Source organism: Scyliorhinus torazame, chromosome 4, assembly GCF_047496885.1.
Source record: "Scyliorhinus torazame isolate Kashiwa2021f chromosome 4, sScyTor2.1, whole genome shotgun sequence".
Lineage (NCBI taxonomy): Eukaryota > Metazoa > Chordata > Chondrichthyes > Carcharhiniformes > Scyliorhinidae > Scyliorhinus > Scyliorhinus torazame.
The window spans coordinates 231,866,541-231,889,604 of record NC_092710.1 but is presented as its reverse complement, the minus strand read 5'-3'; the positions used below and the strand labels follow the sequence as shown (position 1 = coordinate 231,889,604).

The 23,064-nt window shown below is 48.6% G+C and overlaps 1 protein-coding gene across 2 annotated transcripts in view; it reads right to left on the bottom strand.

Annotated features, from left to right (window-relative positions):
• Positions 1 to 23,064, bottom strand: part of nt5dc1 (5'-nucleotidase domain containing 1) — a 764,356-nt gene that overhangs the window by 112,451 nt on the left and 628,841 nt on the right. For both annotated transcript variants that reach the window (XM_072499430.1, XM_072499431.1), the window contains one exon: positions 3,515 to 3,633. In XM_072499430.1, the coding sequence (XP_072355531.1) occupies positions 3,515 to 3,633 (119 nt within the window). The remainder of the gene's footprint in view (positions 1 to 3,514; positions 3,634 to 23,064) is intronic.

Genomic DNA, 23,064 nt, shown 5'->3' with positions numbered 1-23,064 from the left:
ACTGTGTTACCGTGCCACCATGCTACAGTAAAACTATGTTGACTAGTTCTCATCATACTGTGTGTTTAAAAGTGCATTGTTAAAATATCCTTAATAATGGATTCCAGCATTTTCCCAACAATTGATGTCAGAACAACTGGCCTGGGGTTCACTGTTTTCTCTCGCTGTGCTTCCTTGAAAAGCTGTGCAACATTTTCCAACTTTCAATCCAGCGAGGCCATTCCTGAATCTACGGGATTTAAGAAAATCATTCAATTTGAATTTGGATTTGGATTTTCTGTACCTGCCCTTTGTGAAACTGGAAATGGCCGCCCGAAGACCTTTTGCTTCTCCCTCAAACTTTCTGTCCTGCCCATGACGATTCCTTCGGCAGGCGGGACCAGAAGACGTAGGCTACTATCTCTGCAGCTATCTCTTTTAGAACTCGAGGGTCCGGGGATTTGTCGGATTTTAGTCCCTTCAATTTCTCCAATTGTTCTTCTTTACTGATATTATCTTCCCTAATTTTCCCACTCTTTACAGTCCCTAGTTTATTGTCCATTTCAGGTATGGAACTTATGTCTGTTACTGTGAAGGCACAAAATATTTGTAGAATGCCTCCACCATTTCCTCACTCCACATGATAATTACTCCTGCTTCTGCTCCTAAGTGACCAAAATTGACTTTAGCTTTTTGCTTTCTTTTTGTTTACTTATAAAAGCTATTACAATCTATTTTATATTCTTGGCTCTTTTACTCTCATCCTATTATTTCCCTTTTTATGAACTTTTGATGGCCCTTTTCTGGTTTCTAAAATACTCTTAATCATCAGACTTGCTGTTGTTTTTGCAAAACTGTAAGCCTCTTCATTGAATTAAATACAATCATTAATTTCCCGTACCAGCCTCCCCGAACAGGTGCCGGAATGTGGCGACTAGGGGTTTTCACAGTAACTTCATTTGAAGCCTACTTGTGACAATAAGCGATTTTCATTTTCATTTTTTTCATTTCATTTCCTGATTGAGCCACACGAGTCCTCCTTGCCAAGTTTTTGTTATTCAGCGGAATGTAATTTTGTTGAACATTTTGAATTGTTTCTTTAACTATTTTCCACTGTTCATTAACCTCCATATCTTTTAATCTATTTATCCAATCAACCGTAGCCAGTTTCCCCCTCATATCTTTGTAATTCACTTTAAGTTTAAGAGTTTTGTTTACAAATGTGGCGACTAGGGGCTTTTCACAGTAACTTCATTGAAGCCAACTTGTTACAATAAGCGATTATTATTATTATGTTGTCAAAAAATAGACTTTGTTGAAGCTTATCATTTTGCACTCATCAGGACAATTTGCAAGAACATCAAATCTAAAAGGAACAACAATTTATACTTTAAAAAATTCATTGATGGAATGTGGGCATCATTGGCTAGGCCAGCATTTGTTGCCCATCCCTAATTGCCTTTGAGAAGCTGGTGGTGAGCTGCCTTCTTGAATCGTTGCAATCCACGTGGTGTAGGGAGGGATTCAAGGTTTCTGACCCAGTGACATTGCAGGAATACATAGACCATACAGTGCAGAAGGAGGCCATTCGGCCCATCGAGTCTGCACTTAAGCCCTCACTTCCACCCTATCCCCGTAACCCAATACCCCTCCTAACCTTTTTGGCCACTAAGGGCAATTTATCATGGCCAATCCACCTAACCTGCATGTCTTTGGACTGTGGGAGGAAACCAGTGCATCCGGAGGAAACTCACGCAGACACGGGGAGAACGTGCAGACTCCGCACAGTGACCCAGCGGGGAATAGAACCTGGGACCCTGGCGCTGTGAAGTTACAGTGCTAGCCACTTGTGCTACCGTGCTGCCCTGCACGGAATGGTGAGGTGAGTTACACTCTGCAGGATTCCTAGCCTCTGACTCCCTCTTGTAGCCACAGTATTTATGCAGCTAGTGCAGTTGAGGTTCTGGTCAATGGTAACTCCAGGATGTTGACAATGGGGGATTCACTGATAGTAATGCCATTGAACGTCAAGCGGCGACCTTTGGCACTTGTGGGGTCAAATGTTACTCGCCACAAGAGCAGATCAAAGGCTAGGACTGGTGCGGCAAATAACAACCTGACCCCCCCCCAAAGCGTATCCACCCTCAAAAGGCGCATGTCAGGAGTGTGATGGAATACTCTCCATTTGCCTGGATGAGTGCAGCTCCAACAACACCATCCAAGACAAAGCAGCCCACTTGATTGGTATCCCTTCCACAAACATTCAATCCCTCCATCTTCTGTGCACAGTAGCAGCAGTGTGTACCATTAAAGATGCACTACGGGAGCTCAACAAGGTTCCTTCGACAGCACCTTCCAAACCCACAAACACTTTTTTCTAGAAGGACAAGGGCAGCAGATATCTGTGAACACCACCATCTGGAGGTTTCCTTCCAAGTTACTCACCATCCCCTCTTGGAAATATATCGCCTTTCCTTCACCGTCGCTGGGTCAAAAATCCTGAAATTCCCTCCCTAACAGCATTGAGGGTATACCTACGCCTCAGGGATTGCAGTGATTCAAGAAGGTTGTCCACCACCACCTTCTGAAACATCCCAACTTCTGACCTTATGATAGAAGGAAGGTCATTGATGAAGCAGCTGAAAATGGTTGGGCCTTGAGGATCTCCTGCAGTGATGTACTGGAACTGAGATGACTGACCTCCAACAACCACAAACACCTTCCTTTGTGTTAAGAATGATTCCAGTGGAGACTTTCCCCAAGATTTCCATTGACTCCTGTTTTGCTACGGCTCCTTGATGCCATACTTGAACAAATGATGCCTTGATGTCAAGGATAGTCGCTCTCACCTCTGGAGTTCAGCTCTTTTGTCCATTTTTCAAACAGACTGTAATGAGGTCAGGAGCTGATTGAAACTGGCAGAACCCAAACTGAGCATCAGTGAGCAGGTTATTGCAAAGCATTTTTTGTTTCATTGAACAAGGGTTGATCTGCTGGCTTGGTGGTAATCGTAGAGTGGGGGATACGCCAGGCCATGGGGTTCTCGATTGTGATTTGAGTACAATTCTGCTGCTGTTGATAGCCTATAGCGTCTCATGGATGCCCAGTCTTGAGCTGCTAGATCTGTTTGAAACTTAACCCATTTAGCATGGTGGTAGTCCTACACAACATGACAGAGGTGTCTCCATGTGAAAATGGGATTTTGTCTCCACTGAAACATTAAATCTTTTACAACAAGATACTAATATGTCAAAAAAATTAGAAAAGACATTAAAATAAAATGAATTTATCCATTTGCAGACAGACATTGACAATTGGCAGAGTTGTAAATCACATCATAACAATATTCAGGTTTTTCCACAGTTCTTAACTATTTTTAGTGCAAATCTATGAAGATGCTTTCTTTCTTATACCTCTGAGGTTCATCTCCTGTGAGGAATAACTTGAAAACGGTAAAAAACTGTGAGCAAAAAAGACTGCACCAAATATTTTATTATTATTAGTCTAATTTATATACTATAACCTCTCAGCATACCTTTGGCTCCGATTTTCCAGTTATCTTTTTCAGTAGTTCATTTAGGTGGTTCCAGTTACCTTGCGAGTACCAGCCAGGTTGCTCTAACGAGGGAAGTGGCTCCCTTTCTTCATCATTTACTGTGAATAAATTAAACAAGTTCATCAAAAACACTTCATATTTTCCTAATTTATTTAAATAATAAATATTAATGTTAGAAAACCATTCGTACCTTTTAGATGATCAAAGTGCCTTTTGTTTTTGCATTCCACCCCATTTTTCTGTTTCACTTGACACACAATTCCCACTTTAGAGAAGTAACTCTCTGAGCATTCTGCTTGCCTAACTGGTGGGATATGTTTGTTAACTACTTTTTCCTATGCTTCAGACCTGAGAACTCTACGAAAATTGCAGCCAATTGACTGTCAGGATGTAGCCATTGCCAAACACCCTTCCCCTCCCTTGCCCTTTCAGGATTCTGAAGGGGACTAACTTGATAGAGTTTTTCGAGGAGGTCACTAAGATGATTGATGCAGGTAGGGCAGTGGATGTTGTCTATATGGACTTTAGTAAGGCCTTTGACAAGGTCCCTCATGGTAGACTAGTACAAAAGGTGAAGTCACATGGGATCAGGGGTGAGCTGGCAAGGTGGATACAGAACTGGCTAGGTCATAGAAGGCAGAGAGTAGCAATGGAAGGATGCTTTTCTAATTGGAGGGCTGTGACCAGTGGTGTTCCACATCGATCAGTGCTGGGACCTTTGCTGTTTGTAGTATATATAAATGATTTGGAGGAAAATGTAACTGGTCTGATTAGTAAGTTTGCAGACGACACAAAGGTTGGTGGAATTGCGGATAGCGATGAGGACTGTCAGAGGATACAGCTGGATTTAGATTGTTTGGAGACTTGGGCGGAGAGATGGCAGATGGAGTTTAATCCGGACAAATGTGAGGTAATGCATTTTGGAAGGTCTAATGCAGGTAGGGAATATACAGTGAATGGTAGAACCCTCAAGAGTATTGAAAGTCAAAGAGATCTAGGAGTACAGGTCCACAGGTCACTGAAAGGGGCAACACAGGTGGAGAAGGTAGTCAAGAAGGCATACGGCATACTTGCCTTCATTGGCCGGGGCATTGAGTATAAGAATTGGCAAGTCATGTTGCAGCTGTATAGAACCTTAGTTAGGCCACACTTGGAGTATAGTGTTCAATTCTGGTCGCCACACTGCCAGAAGGATGTGGAGGCTTTAGAGAGGGTGCAGAAGAGATTTACCAGAGGAGCATAGACAGTGAGGAGCGGTTGAATAAACTCGGTTTGTTCTCACTGGAACGAAGGAGGTTGAGGGGCGACCTGATAAAGGTCTACAAAATTATGAGGGGCATAGACAGAGTGGATAGTCAGAGGCTTTTCCCCGGGGTAGAGGGTTCAATTACTCGGGGGCATAGGTTTAAGGTGAGAGGGGCAAGGTTTAGAGTAGATGTACGAGGCAAGTTTTTTACGCAGAGGGTAGTGGGTGCCTGGAAGTGACCACTGATGCTACCTTGGTGCTACAGGACTGATAAAGACACCAGCTCTAGAGGGCAGGACTTCCTCCCCAGTGAGGGGTGCAAAGCCCACTTGGTCCTCGTTTAGCCACCCCAAAGCGCTTTATGGCCGAAGGTTGGGTCAGCGTGGAGCATCCCGGCCCCACATGGACTTTGCTTCACAGGGGGAGGGGGAGGTGGTGGGATTGGGGGAGCCATGTGCACCAAATTATTCAACCCTCTGTTTCTCTCTCCACAGATGTTGCCAGGTCTGCTAAGTTTTTCCAGCACTTTCTGCTTTTATTTCAGATTTCCTAAACTGCAGTATTTTGCTCCTGCATTGGTGGATGGGTAATCTGATCTGTGGCTTCTGTTGCATCATAACTAACTTGCAGGGTTTATGCCAAGGGTGACATTTCCTGACTCCCTTTTGCTCCATATGAGGGGGTGGCTGCTTTCAATCACCACCTCATTATAATACATTGGAGAACAGGCAGGTGTAAATCCACATCTGTTTCATATCACAGCACTTTGTAAATGTCCTTGGTGTTGTGTTACCTGTTCTATATGATGATAGTTCCAGAAAAGAAAATTCATATGTCCACAGGTGTACACAGCCCTTCTGATTTTATAATATTAATAAACTAAACATGGATCTTTTTTAAAGCAAATGCAATGATAAAATACTTAAACATCTCTGTTGTTAAACAACATTCATTACTGTGAAAATGCGATCCCTGTTTCAAAAAACTATCTTGTTAGCATTTTACTATTGCAGAATGATAAAATGTGTTCCTGCCGAAGATACATTGGTATTTCGTCTCTTCTTCCACCAGGTAAATATATGCTTAAATAAAAAATCTATTACTTCAGAATAAACTGACACAAATAAAAGCTTGTCATGATCGCCTCAGGGACAGCTGCACAATTTTAAGAAATTTGTCAAAATATCCAAATCATTGTTTGCAGAGAGAGAGAGAGACTGAAATACAGTTTGTGATATATCAAACAAAGTGCCTCTCATAAATGCAAGAAATAGGAGCAGGAACAGATCACATGGGCCCTCAAGACCACATCACCATTCAATGCATTCAATACAGCCATAGCTGATCATAGACATTTTTAAAAATGTATTTTATTACAAACATGTATCAAAAAAGGTTACAGCGAACAAACACCCCGGGAAATATGCTTCCCAACAATCAACTATACAGTCTGTATGGATTTTTCTCCTTTTCCACCTCCCCCACGATGAACACCCCCTCAAATATGGTCACAAACATCACCCACCTTTCCACAAACCCCCCCTGAAGAGCCCCTTAACTCATACTTTGTCTTCCCTAGCTGCAGGAAGTCGTACCGGTCACCCAACCATGCCGCTACCCCCCAGTGGCGATGCCAACCGCCACTCCAGCAAAATTCGCCGCCGTGCAATCAGAGAATCGAAGGCCAAGACATCAGCCTTCCTCCTCTCTATGAGTTCCGGCTTCTCTGAGACCCCAAATATCGCCACCATAGGGTCGTGGTCCACCTCCTCCTCTACTATCCTTACTGAGTCCGTGAATCCTCCCGCCCAGAATCGTCCAAATTTTTCACAACCCCAAAACATGTGCGCGTGATTTGCTGGCCCCGCCCACACCTCTCACACTCATTCTCGCCTGAGTCATATGCACCCTGTGCACTACCTTAAACTGTTTCGGGCTCATCCTTGCACATGAGGAGGACCCGCTTACCCTCGCAGTGCCTCACTCCATGCTCCCCAATTGTTCTCCCCTCCCAACTCCGCTTCTCATTTCTCCTTGATCTTCAGCATCCATTCGCCGTCCTGCTCCCCCAGCCACTTGTATATATCCCCAATTCGTCCCTCCCCTTCCACATCCGAGAGCAGCAGTCGCTCCAGCAGGGTGTATCCCGGCAACCTAGGGAACCCCCTCCAGACCTTTCGCGCAAAGTCCCTAACCTGCAGATACCTGAACTCTCCCCCTCGGCAGCTCTACCCTCTCCCTTAGCTCTTCCAGACCGGTGAACCCTTCCTCCAAATACAAATCCCTCACCTTGACCAGCCTCATTTCCCTCCATCTCCTGTAGAAACTATTCATCCACTCCGGCTCAAACTCATGATTCTCGCACAGCGGCGTTATCACCAACATCCTTTCCACCCTAAAATGCCTCCTCAACTGATTCCATATCTTCACTGTGGGCTGAACCACCGGGATCCTTGAGTATCTACTTGGAGCCATTGGCAATGCTGCCGTCACCATAGCCCTCAAACTAGACCCCTGACAAGATCCCTCTTCCATCCTAACCCACTCTACCCCTTCTCCTTCCCACCACCACCGCACCTTGCCCACATTCGCCACCCAATACTAATGAAGCAAGTTCGGCAACGCCAACACCCCCTGCTGCCTCTGCCTCTGTAGCAGGGTCCTCCGCACCCTCGGCACCTTCCCCGCCCATACAAAGTCAGAAATGATCGTGCCCACTTTCAGAAAAAGGGTCTTTTGTATAAAGATCGGGAGAGCCTGAAAGATAAACAAGAACCTCAGCAGAATATTGATTTTCACCACTTGGACCCTTCCTGCCAGCGTTAAGTACAGTGTATCCCATCTCTTAAGACCCTCCCTAGCCTCCTCCACCAGCTTTGTTAAGTTCCACTTATGGAGCCCCGTCCATTCCCTCGCTACCTGAATCCCCAAATACCTAAACCTATCCCTCGCTACCGTAAATGGCATCTCCCCTAAATTAGCCCGCTGTGCCAGCTGATTCACCGGGAATACTTCGCTTTTCTTTTCCCTACATTCAGCTTGTACCCTGAGAACCCTCCAAACCTCCCCAGCAGACCCATAATCCTTCCCATACTCTCCAGCGGATCCGATACATACAGCAAGAGGTCATCGGCATAGAGTGACACCCGATGCTCCCTCTGTCCTCTCATAATCCCCCGGCACTCTGCCGAACCCCTGAGAGCCATCGCCAATGGCTCTATGACCAGCGCAAACAGCAGCTGCCTGCCCTTCACGAAGCCTGTTTGATCTTCTGCCACCACTCCGGGGGACACTCCTCCATCCTCCCCACCAACAACTTAGCCAATACTTTCACATCCGTGTTCAAAAGTGATATGGGCCAATACGACCCTCATTTCAACGGGTTCTTCCCCTTTTTCGGAATTAGTGTGATTACTGCCTGCTTCATCGTCTCCGGCAACTCCCCCTTCTCCATTGCTTCATTAAATGCCCCCAACGCATGTGGTGCCAGGTCCGTTGCAAGTTCCTGATAGAATTCCGCCTGGTACGCATCCGGCCCAGGGGCCGACACTGACTTCATACCCCTATACTATCCAGCACCTCCCTCAGCCCTAGGGGCTCCTCCAACGCTTGCTTCTTTGCTTCCTCAACCTGGGGAAATTCCAGCTTGTCCAGAAACCACCCCATGTCCCCCTCCTCTCCTCCCGGGTCCGCCTTATAATGTCCCTGGTAGTACTCCCTGGATGCAGCCTGCTTCAACAGCTGGTGCGCCAGCATGCAGCTCGCCATCTCCTCATACTCATATTGCACCCACCTTGCCCTACACAGTTGCCCTACCGCCTCCCATTTTGTCAGCCTGTCAAATTACCCCTGCAACTTTTTCCTCCTCGCTAGTCTCTCCACGGTGGGCACCCTCAAATATTCCCTGTCCATCTCCGCAATCTCGCTCACTAGATGGTCATGTTCCTCCTTCCTTTCCCTATCCGCAAGGTCCTTAAACAAAATAATTCCCCCCCGGACCACTGCCTTCAGTGCTTCCCAAAAAATGGCCGCCGACACCGCCCCATTCTGATTCAACTCCATATATTCCTTAATCGCCACCCGGACCTGATCACAAAAACCTCCAACCGCCAACAACCCCGAGTCAAACCTAAACCCCAGCCTCTGTTCTTGTCCCAATCTAAACCGAATCTCCAGCTAGTGGGGCGCATGGTCCGAGATAACAATCTCCGCATACTCTGCCCCCTCCACCCCAACCAAAATCTCCTGACTCACTACAAAGTAATCAATCCTCGAAGACATCTTATAGACGTATGAAAAGAAGAAATACTCCCTTCCCCCTGGGTTCTGAAAGTACCATGGATCCACCATACCCATCCTATCCATAAACCTCCCCCCCACCCTCCAGCTCCCTCGCCATTTGTACCCTACCCATCGATCTGGACTCAACCGATCCACCCTTGGTTCCAGGACACAGTTAAAATCTCCTCCCATGATCAACTGGTGCATGGCCAAATCCGGGATTGCGGCCAGCAACACTCTCATAAAACCCACATCATCCCAATCACCAGGGGGCATAGGTTTAAGGGCAAAGTTTAGAGGAGATATTCGAGGCAGGTTCTTTTTACACAGGGGGTGGTGAGTGCCTGGAACACGTTGCCAGGGGAGGTTGTGGAAGCAGATACATTAACAGTGTTCAAAAGGCATCTTGACAAACACATGGATAGGATGGGTATAGAGGGATACGGCACTCGGAAATGCTGAGGGTTTGGCCAAGGGTGGTATCCTGACACGCGGTACAGGCTTGGAGGGCCAGAGGGCATGTTCCTGTGCTGTATTGTTCTTTGTTCTAATATTCACTTAAAGCCCACTGATTCACAAAACCCCCTCAACTACATTTTAATACACCCTGAGTAGAAGTGTAGTTTAATTCAAGATGTTTACATTCAAATGCGGCCTGAAAAATACACTGAAAAAGAGCCAAAAGTTTGCATGATGTTGTGTAATGCATTCAGAATTGGATGGAAAAAGTGACATTCATTAGAGAATTAAATGTCAAGATTCTTTATGCTGACATAGAGAGGTTCAGCTGAAGGTTAAGAACATCATAAATATTGGCAGAGGGGGAGAGGCCGAAACAAGCAGATGACAAAAGCTGCTTAACATCATAGTTTCTGACATGCGGAATACACGGGCTTCAATATCGACCTTGCGATTTGCCAGAACATTATCACAGCTAATCTTTATGATGTCATTCAAAGTACCAGAGATTGGGAAGAGTTCAAGAATGCCAAGTGAGTAAAACTGAAGATTAAATCCAATGCACACATTCATGGCTAGAAGTAATTAGTTTGCACAATTTCAACACATCGATTAATGGGTTCTGCATTTCTCCTGAATTCTTTGCCCAGTAAGGATTACAGAATGAGGGTTAGACAGTTGCTGCCATATTATTAACTATGCAGAGGCCCAGGCCAGGATCTTCCCGTTCCAAAAGCGGCAGGGAGTCCATGTGCGGGAGCTGCAAAATCAGCCCTCCGCTGCGGTGAATTGACGGCAGAAACGTGCGTCCCCACCCGTCATGGTGGGTTGGCATTCATGCTGGAGGCCAGCGTAAAGCAGTTTTGAATTCCGCGAATGGGATGCAGATGAAGGCCCAACTGGAATTGTCCCCGTCTGTCCAATTACCTACATTGCCAATGGGATATCACTCCAGTCCGGAACATGCCTAAACATGTCGGTACTCCCCTGAAAGCGACCTGTGGCAGCTTGTGGAGATTGAAAGATGGAAGCCTCCATCGACCGTGGACCCTGAAAACTCCATGGGTGGACGGAGCATCAACCACCTGGATCTTCTCGCTGCAGAAGCTTCCAGGAGTGGCTCTTCCAGTAGCAGATGGAAGGCTACATGAAGTAAAGTTGGGCGGAAATGCTAAGGAGGGTGAAATTAGATTGGGAGAGAGGAACGGAGAGATGGGGTTGGTGTGGAGGCCACACAATGTCACAGTGGTTAGCACTGCTGTCTCAGCGCCAGGGATCTAGGTTCAATTTTGGCTTTGGGTGACTGTGTGGAATTTGCACATTCTCCCCAGTCTGCGTGGGTTTCCTCCGGGTGCTCTGGTTTTCTCCCACAGTCCAAAAATGTGCAGGTTAGGTGGATTGGCCATGCTAAAATTTGCCCTTAGTGTCTGAGGATGTGTAGATTAGGTGGGGTTACGGGGATAGGGTGGGGGAGTGGGCCTGGGTGGGGTGCTCTTTTGGAGGTTTGGTGCAGACTGGATGGCCCGAATGGCCCCCTGCACTGTAGGAATTCTAGGACTAGACGGGAGTGGAGGAGGTTTGGTGGAGTTAGGGGAAAGAGAGAGAGATGCTGCAGGGGTCACAAACGGATTAGTTGCTGCGGAGAGGTGGATAGGAAGTGCCTTGGTGGAATGCGGAAAGGCCGTGTGTGCAAGTGTCAACAGGTTTGGGGGGGTGCAGACTAGATGGATTGTGGGGTTATGAGGCATCACCGTATCACGTTGAGTAGCTTTTTTATGCATGGGCCATATGGATGTTGCCTTTGCCACTGAAGCCCATGTCCCCTCCTAGCAGGCCCAGTATTCTTATTTCCTGATTGTAGTTTTTTCCTTCTGGGTTACCATTCAGCAAGGTGAGTGTGAGCAGCTGAGAGTTCACTTACCCTGATGGAGCAGATGAGGTCACTTATCCATTTCCTGCACAGCAGGATAGTCCTCGAGTGGAGGCCTTGGGCATTGACCACCCTGGAGGCTTCTTCCCATGCAGGGTTGTTCACATGGTTCAACCTCCTCCTTCCACGCTTGGAGTACAGGACCCCTACCCTGGCCTCCACTGCATTGAGCGAGGCATCACAGCTTTTAGAGGCGGGAGCTCCCTGTATCGGTGAGCCATCTCCTTCTTCAATGGTAGGTACACGGCACAGAATTTGATTTCCCGGCATCTTTAAAATGTGGTGCCCGGATCTAGCCCGTTCCACTGGGCAAAACATGAGGAAACCGCTCCACCCCCCACTGCATAATTCCTCAGCCAACGTCACGCGATTTCCCACCAGCCTCTGGGATGGCAAACATGCCTGGTTCTTATCCCCGTCATGGAATGTAAGCCTAGAATGAAATATTCTGGTCTCAAAGAGAATGCTTAATTTACTCCAATTTGCTTTTTCTTTGCACGATTAATATGCAAATATGAACCAAACATGTAGCTTCAGAATCAAAATCGTTAAGGCATAGGAACAACATTTTCCCAAGTCCAGTATACCGTTCTTCAAGTTTTACTTTTCTATTTATATGCTGGATTGAATTATATTGGGATCATTCTTTTCAAATGTTCCTCTACTATTTACTTACTCTGCTTCAATCCCCAGAACCAGATACAAGCAATATACCAATCCTGCTGGAGTTACAAGGTATCAATTGAGAAAACAGTCCTGTACACACTCCAAAAAAAAACCTTATTTCAATGCAAAGATTTTCCCCATCTATTAGTTTTTATTGCGACGTACATGTGCCGACAGATTTTATGCTAAATTTCTTTTCCACCCGTCGGTTGAATTTGGAATCCAATTGGGAACAGATAATGCGAATTGCTGACATCCGTCGGGCCCGGATTGTAATTTCTAATAGGATTTGGCGAGTGTGCAGTGGGGGAAGAGACCGAGAAAGTGATATGTAGAGAGAAAGGAAGATTCTATTCTTGTTCGATATTTTCAAAGACTAAGGGAAACAGAAAGGAAGGAGAGAAACAGAATCTCCAGTCTTTCACTGCCTGTCCTTGGGGAACAAGTGGGGAGGATGAATGGTAGCTTAAGGGTAAAAAGTGAAGAACATCTGTTATTGCTTCCTACTGTGATAAGTGGCATTGGTGTATTACATTTAATCTGTCATTCTTCAGCCTATTCACATATCTTGTTAAGTTCATTTTGTAATTTCTAATTACAGTGCCTCTTCAAGTTTAGTATCTCCTGCAATTTGACTAAGTTGCATCAAGTTGATGTAACCTTGATGTGAACTGGAAGCAGCAGTGGTCCCAATACAGTAAATCTGGTTTTCCGCTTCTTCAATGAAATCAAAAAGGTTAATCAGGAAGTATCTTCTTTATTTAAAGTTGTATTGATTGCTGTTCGCTGGATTAATCATCCTCCAGTTTATCCAGATAACTGTTTGAATTATTTTACACAAGACTGAACTGAAAGACTAAAAAATCTTTAATCGTCTAGGTCTGTTTTATCACCCTTTAGATTGTTTTAAATTTATTGCTACCTTCCAGAAGTATTTTATGATAATTTTTTTTAAAGAAATATTTTAATACAAATTTTTACATATTTTCAACAAACCCCCCCTTACAGAAAAAAGAAAAACAAAGGACACATAAATAAACATCTTACAACTACATCACGAATTCCCCCAATATACAAAGCCCCCATTAAGCAATAATAAACACAGTAGAAAACACAAAGTACACACCCCCCCCTCCTCTGGGTTGCTGCTGCTGACCACCTCCTAACGCCCCGCTAGAAAGTCTAGGAACGGTTGCCACCACCTGAAGAACCCTTGCACAGACCCTCTCAAGGCAAATTTTACCCTCTCCAATTTAATGAACCCTGCCATGTCGCTGATCCAGGTTTCCACGCTCAGGGGCCTCGCATCCTTCCACTGTAGCAGAATCCTTCGCCGGGCTACCAGGGATGCAAAGGCCAGAATACCGGCCTCTTTCGCCTCCTGCACTCCCGGCTCGTCCGATACCCCAAATAGTGCTAACCCCCAGGTCGGCTTAACCTGGGTGTTCACCACCTTAGACATCGTCCTCGCAATACCCCTCCAGAACCCATCCAGCGCCGGGCATGCCCAGAACATGTGGGTATGATTTGCTGGGCTCCCTGAGCACCTCCCACACCTGTCTTCCACCCCAAAGAACCTGCTCAGCCTCGCCCCTATCATATGCGCTCTGTGAAGAACCTTAAATTGTATCAGGCTAAGCCTGGCGCAAGAGGAGGAAGAATTAACCCTACCCAGGGCGTCCGCCCATGTACCCTCGTCTATCTCCTCCCCAAGCTCCTCCTCCCATTTACCCTTTAGCTCCTCCACCGAGGTCTCCTCCTCCTTCTGCATCTCCTGGTAGATCGCCGAGACCCTGCCCTCTCCAACACACACCCCCGAGAGCACCCTATCCTGGATCCGGAGTGCTGGAAGCAGCGGGAACTCCCTCACCTGCCGTCTTACAAACGCCCTTACCTGCATGTACTTGAAGGCATTTCCGGGGGGAAGCCCAAGTTTTTCCTCCAGCACCCCAAGGCTCGCAAACGTCCCATCTAAAAACAGGTCCCCCATCCTTTTAATACCTGCCCTGTGCCAGCTCAGGATCACGCCATCCATTCTCCCCGGGACGAACCGATGGTTCTCCTGGATCGGGGACCAAACCGAAGCCTCTACCTCACCCCTGTGGCGCCTCCACTGCCCCCAAATTTTAAAAGTCGGCGCCACCACCGGACTCGTGGTGTACCTAGTCGGCGGGAGCGGCAGCGGTGCTGTCACCTGTGCTCCCAGACTCGTGCCCACACAGGACACCATCTCCAGCCTCTTCCACGCTGCCCCCTCCCCCTCCATTACCCACTTGCGTATCATCGCCACATTGGCAGGCCAGTAATACCCACACAGATTAGGTAACGCTAACCCTACTCCACTCCAGAAACACCCTTCTCACCATCGGGGTCTTTTTCGCCCACACGAATCCCATGATGCTCCTACTGACCCGCTTAAAAAAGGCTTTCGGAATCAGGATGGGGAGGCACTGGAATATGAAAAGGAACCTCGGGAGCACCGTCATCTTCACCGAGTGTACCCTATCCACCAAGGAGAGTGGCAGCATATCCCACCTTTTAAACTCCTCCTCCATCTGCTCCACCAGTCGCGTCAAGTTGAGCTTGTGTAGGGCCCCCCAGCTCCTGGCCACCTGGATCCCCAGATACCGAAAACTCCTTTCCGCCCTCTTCAGTGGAAGCTCGTCTATCCCCCTTCCCTGGTCCCCTGGGTGTACCACGAAGAGCTCACTCTTCCCCACGTTGAGCTTACACCCGGAAAAGTCTCCAAACTCCCTGAGGAGCCGCATCACCTCCGGCATCCCCCCCACTGGGTCCGCCACATACAATAACAGGTCATCGGCATACAACGAAACCCGGTGTTCCTCCCCCCCCAGACCAGCCCCCTCCAGTTCCTGGACTCCCTTAGAGCCATAGCCAAAGACTCAATTGCCAGTGCAAATAGCAAGGGGGATAGGGGGCACCCCTACCTCGTTCCCCGGTACAGCCGAAAGTATTCCGACCTCCTCCGATTCGTGGCCACACTCGCCACCGGGGCTTTGTAAAGTAGCCTAACCGAACTAATGAACCCCTCCCCAAACCTCCTCAACACTTCCCAGAGGTAACCCCACTCCATCCTATCGAAGGCCTTCTCCACGTACATTGCCGCCACTATCTCCGCCTCCCCCTCCACTGTAGGCATCATGATTACGTTAAGGAGCCTCCGCACATTGGTATTCAGCTGCATTCCCTTAACAAAACCCGTCTGGTCCTCGTGAATCACCCCCGGGACACAGTCCTCAATTCTGGTAGCCAACACCTTCGCGTCCATGTTGAGGAGAGAGATTGGCCTATACGACCCACACTGTAATGGGTCCTTGTCCCGCTTCAAGATCAGCGCCCTGGACATTGTCGGGGGTAGGGCCCCTCCCTCCCTCGCCTCATTGAAAGTCCTCATTAATAGAGGGCCCAACAGGTCCATGTACTTTCGGTAAAATTCCACCGGGAACCCATCTGGCCCCGGTGCCTTCCCCGCCTGCATACTCCCCAGCCACTTAGTCAGCTCCTCCAGCCCTACCGGTGCCCCAAGCCCAGCCACCTGCTCCTCCTCCACCCTCGGGAACCTCAGTCGATCTAAAAATCGACGCATCCCCCCCTCCTCCATCGGGGGCTCAGACCTATACAGACCCTCATAAAAGTCTCTAAATACCCCATTTATTCCCACCGCACTCCGCACCGTGTTCCCCCCTTTATCCCTAACTCCCCCAATCTCCCTTGCTGCCTCCCACTTCCGAAGCTGGTGTGCCAACATCCGGCTAGCCTTCTCCCCGTACTCATACACCGCCCCTTGTGCTTTCCTCCACTGCACCTCTGCCTTCTTGGTGGTCAACAGGTCGAACTCGGCCTGGAGGCTTCGTTGCTCCTCGGGTAGTCCCTCCTCGGGGACCTCTGCATACCTTCTATCCACCCTTAAAATCTCCCCCACCAGTCTCTCCCTCTCTCTCCTCTCCTTCTTCTCCTTGTGGGCCCTAGTGGAGATTAGCTCTCCCCTAATCACCGCCTTCAGCGCCTCCCAGACCACCCCCACCTCCCCATCATCGTTAGCCTCTAGATAGCTTTTAATACACCCCCGGATCCGCCAGCAAGCCCACATCCCGGCATCACAGCGGGCGCTGGTCCCTCTCCTCCCCTAGCTCCAGCTCCACCCAATGCGGGGCATGGTCTGAGATGGCTATGGCCGAATACTCCGTGCCCTCCACCCTCGGAATTAATGCCCTCCTCATAACAAACAAGTCTATCCGGGAGTAGACTTTATAGACGTGGGGGAAAAAAAAAAAAAATTCCCTGGCCCCCGGCCTGACAAACCTCCATGGGTCCACCCCTCCCATCTGGTCCATAAACCCCCTCAGCACCTTGGCCGCCGCCGGCCTCTTACCCGTCCTGGACCTGCAGCAGTCCAATGCTGGATCCAGTACCGTGTTGAAGTCCCCCCCCCCCATTATCAAGCTCCCTGCCTCCAGGTCCGGAATCTGGCCCAGCATGCGCCGCATAAATCCAGCATCGTCCCAATTCGGGGCATATACATTCACTAATACCACCTGCACCCCCTGCAGCTTACCACTCACCATCACATACCAACCTCCATTGTCTGCCACGATGTTCAGCGCCTCAAACGACACCTGCATCCCCACCAAAATCGCCACCCCTTGATTCTTTGCGTCCAACCCAGAGTGGAAAACCTGCCCTACCCACCCCTTTCTCAGCCTAACCTGACCTGCCACCCTCAAATGCGTCTCCTGGAGCATAACCACATCTGCCTTCAGTCCCTTCAGGTGCGCGAAGACATGGGCCCTCTTGACCGGCCCGTTCAGGCCTCTCACATTCCAAGTTATCAGCCGGATCAGGGGGCTTCCCGCCCCCCATCCCCCCTGCCGATTGGCCATCCCCTTTTCTAGGCCAGCCACGTGCCCGCGCCTCACGCACTCTCCATTCCCCCCCAGCGGCAGACCCCCACCCCGACTCTCTCTCCGAGCTCCAGCTCACATTTGGCCAATGCAGCAGCAACTCAGTTCCCCCTCCCCCCCCTCCACCCCCTCAGCTAGGTCCCCCCCTAGCTGCGTTGCTCCCCCATAGCACTCCGTAAGTCAGCTGACTCCTGCTGACCCCGGCCACTCCATCGACCCCCCAGTGTGGTCGTCACCCGTCCCCTCCCCTCCTGTCCATAGCTGGCGCTCCTCTCCAACACCGCCCTTCCACCCGGCCCTGCCCCCTTCCTTCCCTAGCGCGGGAAAAAGCCTGCGCTTTCCATCAGACCGGCCCTCTCTGGCGCATCTCCCTTTTGCCGCCTAATCCCAACTCCCCCACCTCGGGCCTCCCATCTCCCCTCCCCCCAACGGGGCCCCGTCCTTCCAACCACCGATGCCCACACTCTCACAAAACCCCCCCTTCGAACCAATTCACCCTACCCCACCCAGCACCCAAGGAAACAATACAGAACAGAACACAACATCCCCCAAAGCACAGTAACCACAGTAGCCCTCCGCGACCTCCCCTCACAACCGACCCTCAGTCCGTGTCCAACTTTTCGGCCTGAATAAAGTCCACGCCTCCTCCGGCGTCTCAAAGTAATGGTGCCGGTCCTTAAACATGACCCACAGTCGCGCCGGCTGCAGCATCCCGAATTTCACCCCCTTCCGATGCAGAACCGCCTTAGCCCGATTGCACCCGGCCCTCTTCTTCGCCACCGCTGCGCTCCAGTCCTGGTACATACGGACCTCTGCATTCTCCCACCTGCTGCTCCGCTCCTTTTTTGCCCATCTTAGGACAAGCTCCCTGTCCACCAAGCGGTGGAACCGCACCAATACCACCTCGTTAGACTTGGGCCTCCTCGCCAGGACTCGGTGGGCCCCATCCAGCTTCAGAGGCCTCGGGAAGGCACCTGCGCCCATCAACGTGTTCAGCATCATGACCACATATGCTCCAGCATCCGACCCCTCCACTCCCTCCGGGAGACCCAGAATCCGCAGATTCTTCCTCCTCGACCGATTCTCCATGTCCTTGAACTTCTCCTGCCATTTGTTATGCAGCGCCTCATGCGCCTCCACCTTCATCGCCAGGCCCAATATCTCGTCCTCATTCTCCGAGGCCTTCTGCCGCACCTCCCGGATCGCCGCCCCTTGGTTCTTCTGGGTCTTGACCAGCTTGTCGATCGAAGCCTTCATCGGCTCCAGCAGCTCTGCTTTCAATTCCGTGAAACAGCGCTTGAGAAACTCCTGCCTCTCTTGCGCCCACGCTGCCTGGTCTCCACCCGCCGCCATCTTGGCGTTCCTCCCTCGCACTTTTCACTGCACCAGAATTACTTTTTTCACCGCTCCACTCCTGGTCCAATCCATACAGTGCCGGGGAAATAGTACTGTCACCTTCCCACACTGGGAACCGTCGAACAAATGCCGCTGGGGCCCCTCAAAAGAGCCCAAAAGTCAATTTCTGGCGGGAGCTGCCGAACGTGCGACTTAGCTTAGCATAGCTGCAACCGGAAGAGCCGTATTTTATGATAATTGTCAGTATCTCGTACTCCCTCTACATTTTAAGATAGATAATATGTCTGCAGATTTATTTGTTCAAAATGCTTCCACGTTATCCAGGACTTGCAAATCATTTGCATCGGAATCTCTTGACACTGGGTGGAATCTTAACAAACCAGAGCTATCCCTGCTGCTAATCCCACTGGGAAATATCCGGTTAACAAAAATAAGTTAGGGTAGAATTTTAAGGATGGGGAGTGATAGATCACTAAGGGATGCCAGAGATAATAGTAGAGAAGTGAGAAGAGAAACAATTGCTCGTGATACTCTGGCAATGATTCGCGTGATCTTCCAACTCGGATTTGGTGAGAAAAGTGGGATCTTGAGGCCTTCAGAGCAGGACAGCCGTGTTGGAGGAAGTGAGGCCACACCCTCTCATTATGGCACCATCTGTTGTAAACTAAGTAGGTAAGTTCAAAGGTCCAGCCATTTCCAGGGAGAAGCCACGTGCGCAAGGGAACCATAGAAACTAGGAGCAGGAGTAGGTTGTGGTAGTCACCACTGTTGTATATATCATGTACGAGATGTAATACGGTAAGGCTTCTGTACTACACGTATGGGGGTAGATCCCTGCCCGTTGGCTCCGCCCAGTAGGCGGAGTATAAATGTGTGTGCTCACCATAAGAACATAAGAACTAGGAGCAGGAGTAGGCCATCTGGCCCCTCGAGCCTGCTCCACCATTCAATGAGATCATGGCTGATCTTTTGTGGACTCAGCTCCACTTTCCAGCCCGAACACCATAATGCTTAATCCCTTCATTCTTAAAAAAAACTATTGATCTTTATCTTAAAAACATTTAATGAAGGGGCCGCTACTGCTTCACTGGGCAAGGAATTCCATAGATTCACAACCCTTTGGGTGAAGAAGTTCCTCCTAAACGCAGTCCTAAATCTACTTCCCCTTATTTTTGAGGCTATGCCCCCTAGTTCTCCTTTCACCCGCCAGTGGAAACAACCTGCCTGCATCTATCCTATCTATTCCCTTCATAATTTTATATGTTTCTATAAGATCCCCCCTCACCCTTCTAAATCCCAACGAGTACAGTCCCAGTCTACTCAACCTCTCCTCGGAATCCAACCCTTCAGCTCTGGGATTAACCTAGTGAATCTCCTCTGCATACCCTCCAGTGCCAGTACGTCCTTTCTCAAATAAGGAGACCAAAACTGAACACAATACTCCAGGTGTGGCCTCACTAACACCTTATACAATTGCAGCATAACCTCCCTAGTCTTAAACTCCATCCCTCTAGCATTGAAGGACAAAATTCCATTTGCCTTCTTAATCACCTGTTGCACCTGTAAGCCAACTTTTTGCGACTCATGCACTAGCACACCCAGGTCTCTCTGCACAGCAGCATGTTTTAATATTTTATCATTTAAATACTAATCCTTTCTGCTGTTATTCCTACCAAAATGGATAACCTCACATTTGTCAACATTGTATTCCATCTTCCAGACCCTAGCCCATTCACTTAGCCTATCCAAATCCCTCTGCAGACTTCCAGTATCCTCTGCACTTTTTGCTTTACCACTCATCTTAGTGTCGTCTGTAAACTTGGACACATTGCCCTTGGTCCCCAACTCCAAATCATCTATGTAAATTGTGAACAATTGTGGACCCAACACTGATCCCTGAGGGACACCACTAGCTACTGATTGCCAACCAGAGAAACACCCATTAATCCCCACTCTTTGCTTTCTATTAATTAACCAATCCTCTATCCATGCTACCTCTTTACCCTTAATGCCATGCATCTTTATCTGCAGCAACCTTTTGTATGGCACCTTGTCAAAGGCTTTCTGGAAATCCAGATATACCACATCCATTGGCTCCCCGTTATCTACCGCACTGTTAATGTCCTCAAAAAATTCCACTAAATTAGTTAGGCATGACCTGCCCTTTATGAACCCATGCTGTGTCTGCCTATTGGGAAAATTTCCATCCAGATGCCTCGCTATTTCTTCCTTGATGATAGATTCCAGCATCTTCCCTACTACTGAAGTTAAGCTCACTGGCCTATAATTACCCGCTTTCTGCCTACCTCCTTTTTTAAACAGTGGTGTCACGTTTGCTAATTTCCAATCCGCCGGGACCACCCCAGAGTCGAGTGAATTTTGGTAAATTATCACTAGTGCAAAGAACAAAGAACAAAGAAATGTACAGCACAGGAACAGGCCCTTCGGCCCTCCAAGCCCGTGCCGACCATACTGCCCGACTAAACTACAATCTTCTACACTTCCTGGGTCCGTATCCTTCTATTCCCATCCTATTCATATATTTGTCAAGATGCCCCTTAAATGTCCCTATCGTCCCTGCCTCCACTACCTCCTCCGGTAGCGAGTTCCAGGCACCCACTACCCTCTGCGTAAAAAACTTGCCTCGTACATCTACTCTAAACTTTGCCCCTCTCACCTTAAACCTATGCCCCCTAGTAATTGACCCCTCTACCCTGGGGAAAAGCCTCTGACTATCCACTCTGTCTATGCCCCTCATAATTTTGTATACCTCTATCAGGTCGCCCCTCAACCTCCTTCGTTCCAGTGAGAACAAACCGAGTTTATTCAATCGCTCCTCATAGCTTATGCCCTCCATACCAGGCAACATTCTGGTAAATCTCTTCTGCACCCTCTCTAAAGCCTCCACATCCTTCTGGTAGTGTGGCGACCAGAATTGAACACTATACTCCAAGTGTGGCCTAACTAAGGTTCTATACAGCTGCAACATGACTTGCCAATTCTTATACTCAATGCCCCGGCCAATGAAGGCAAGCATGCCGTATGCCTTCTTGACTACCTTCTCCACCTGTGTAGCCCCTTTCAGTGATCTGTGGACCTGTACTCCTAGATCTCTTTGACTTTCAATACTCTTGAGGGTTCTACCATTCACTGTATATTCCCTACCTGCATTAGCCCTTCCAAAATGCATTACCTCACATTTGTCCAGGTTAAACTCCATCTGCCATCTCTCCGCCCAAGTCTCCAGACAATCTAAATCCTGCTGTATCCTCAGACAGTCCTCATCGCTATCCGCAATTCCACCAACCTTTGTGTCGTCTGCAAACTTACTAATCAGACCAGTTACATTTTCCTCCAAATCATTTATATATACTACAAAGAGCAAAGGTCCCAGCACTGATCCCTGTGGAACACCACTGGAAAGTGCATTTGCACTTTCCCTAGCCATCTCTTTTAGCATTCTGGGATGCATTCCATCAGGTTGTGGTAGTCACCACTGTTGTCTATATCATATACAAGATGTAATACTGTACGACTCCTGTACTACAGGTACGGGGGTAGATCCCTGCCTGCTGGCTCCGCCCAATAGGCGGAGTATAAATGTGTGTGCTCACCATAAGGACACTGGGTGGAATCTTTATTGTGGGCAGATTTATGTGGGCAGATTTATTTGTTCACAACGCTCCCACGTTATCCAGGACTTGCAAATCATTTGCATCGGAATCTCTTGACACTGGGTGGAATCTTAACAAACCAGAGCTATCCCTGCTGCTAACCCCACTGGGAAATATCCGGTTAACAAAAATAAGTTAGGGTAGAATTTTAAGGATGGGGAACGATAGATCACTAAGGGATGCCAGAGATAATAGTGGAGAAGTGAGAAGAGAAACAATTGCTCGTGATACTCTGGCAATGATTCGCATGATCTTCCAACTCGGATTTGGTGAGAAAAGTGGGATCTTGAGGCCTTCAGAGCAGGACAGCCGTGTTGGAGGAAGTGAGGCCACACCCTCCCATTATGGCACCAGCTGTTGTAAACTAAGTAGGTAAGTTCAAAGGTCCAGCCATTTCCAGGGAGAAGCCACGTGCGTACGGGAAACATAGAAACTAGGAGCAGGAGTAGGTTGTGGTAGTCACCACTGTTGTATATATCAGGTAATACGGTAAGGCTCCTGTACTACACAGGAGGGTAGTGGGTGCCTGGAACTCGCTACCGGAGGAGGTGGTGGAAGCAGGGACGATAGTGACATTTAAGGGGCATCTTGACAAATACATGAATAGGATGGGATTAGAGGGATACGGACCCAGGAAGTGTAGAATATTGCAGTTTAGTCGGGCAGCATGGTCGGCACGGGCATGGAGGGCCGAAGGGCCTGTTCATGTGCTGTACATTTCTTTGTTCTTTTGTTCTTTGTACAGGTACGGGGGTAGATCCCTGCCTGCTGGCTCCGCCCAGTAGGCGGAGTATAAATGTGTGTGCTCACTGAGCTGCAGCCATTTCGGCAGCAGCTGTAGGAGGCAACACATCTCTGCTTAATAAAGCCTCGATTACTCTCTACTCTCGTCTCGTCGTAATTGATAGTGCATCAAATTATTACGCAGAGATTTTACAAAGATGGATCTCCGCATCAAGCCGGATCGCCTGCAGCTGCACCCTCAAGCAGACAAC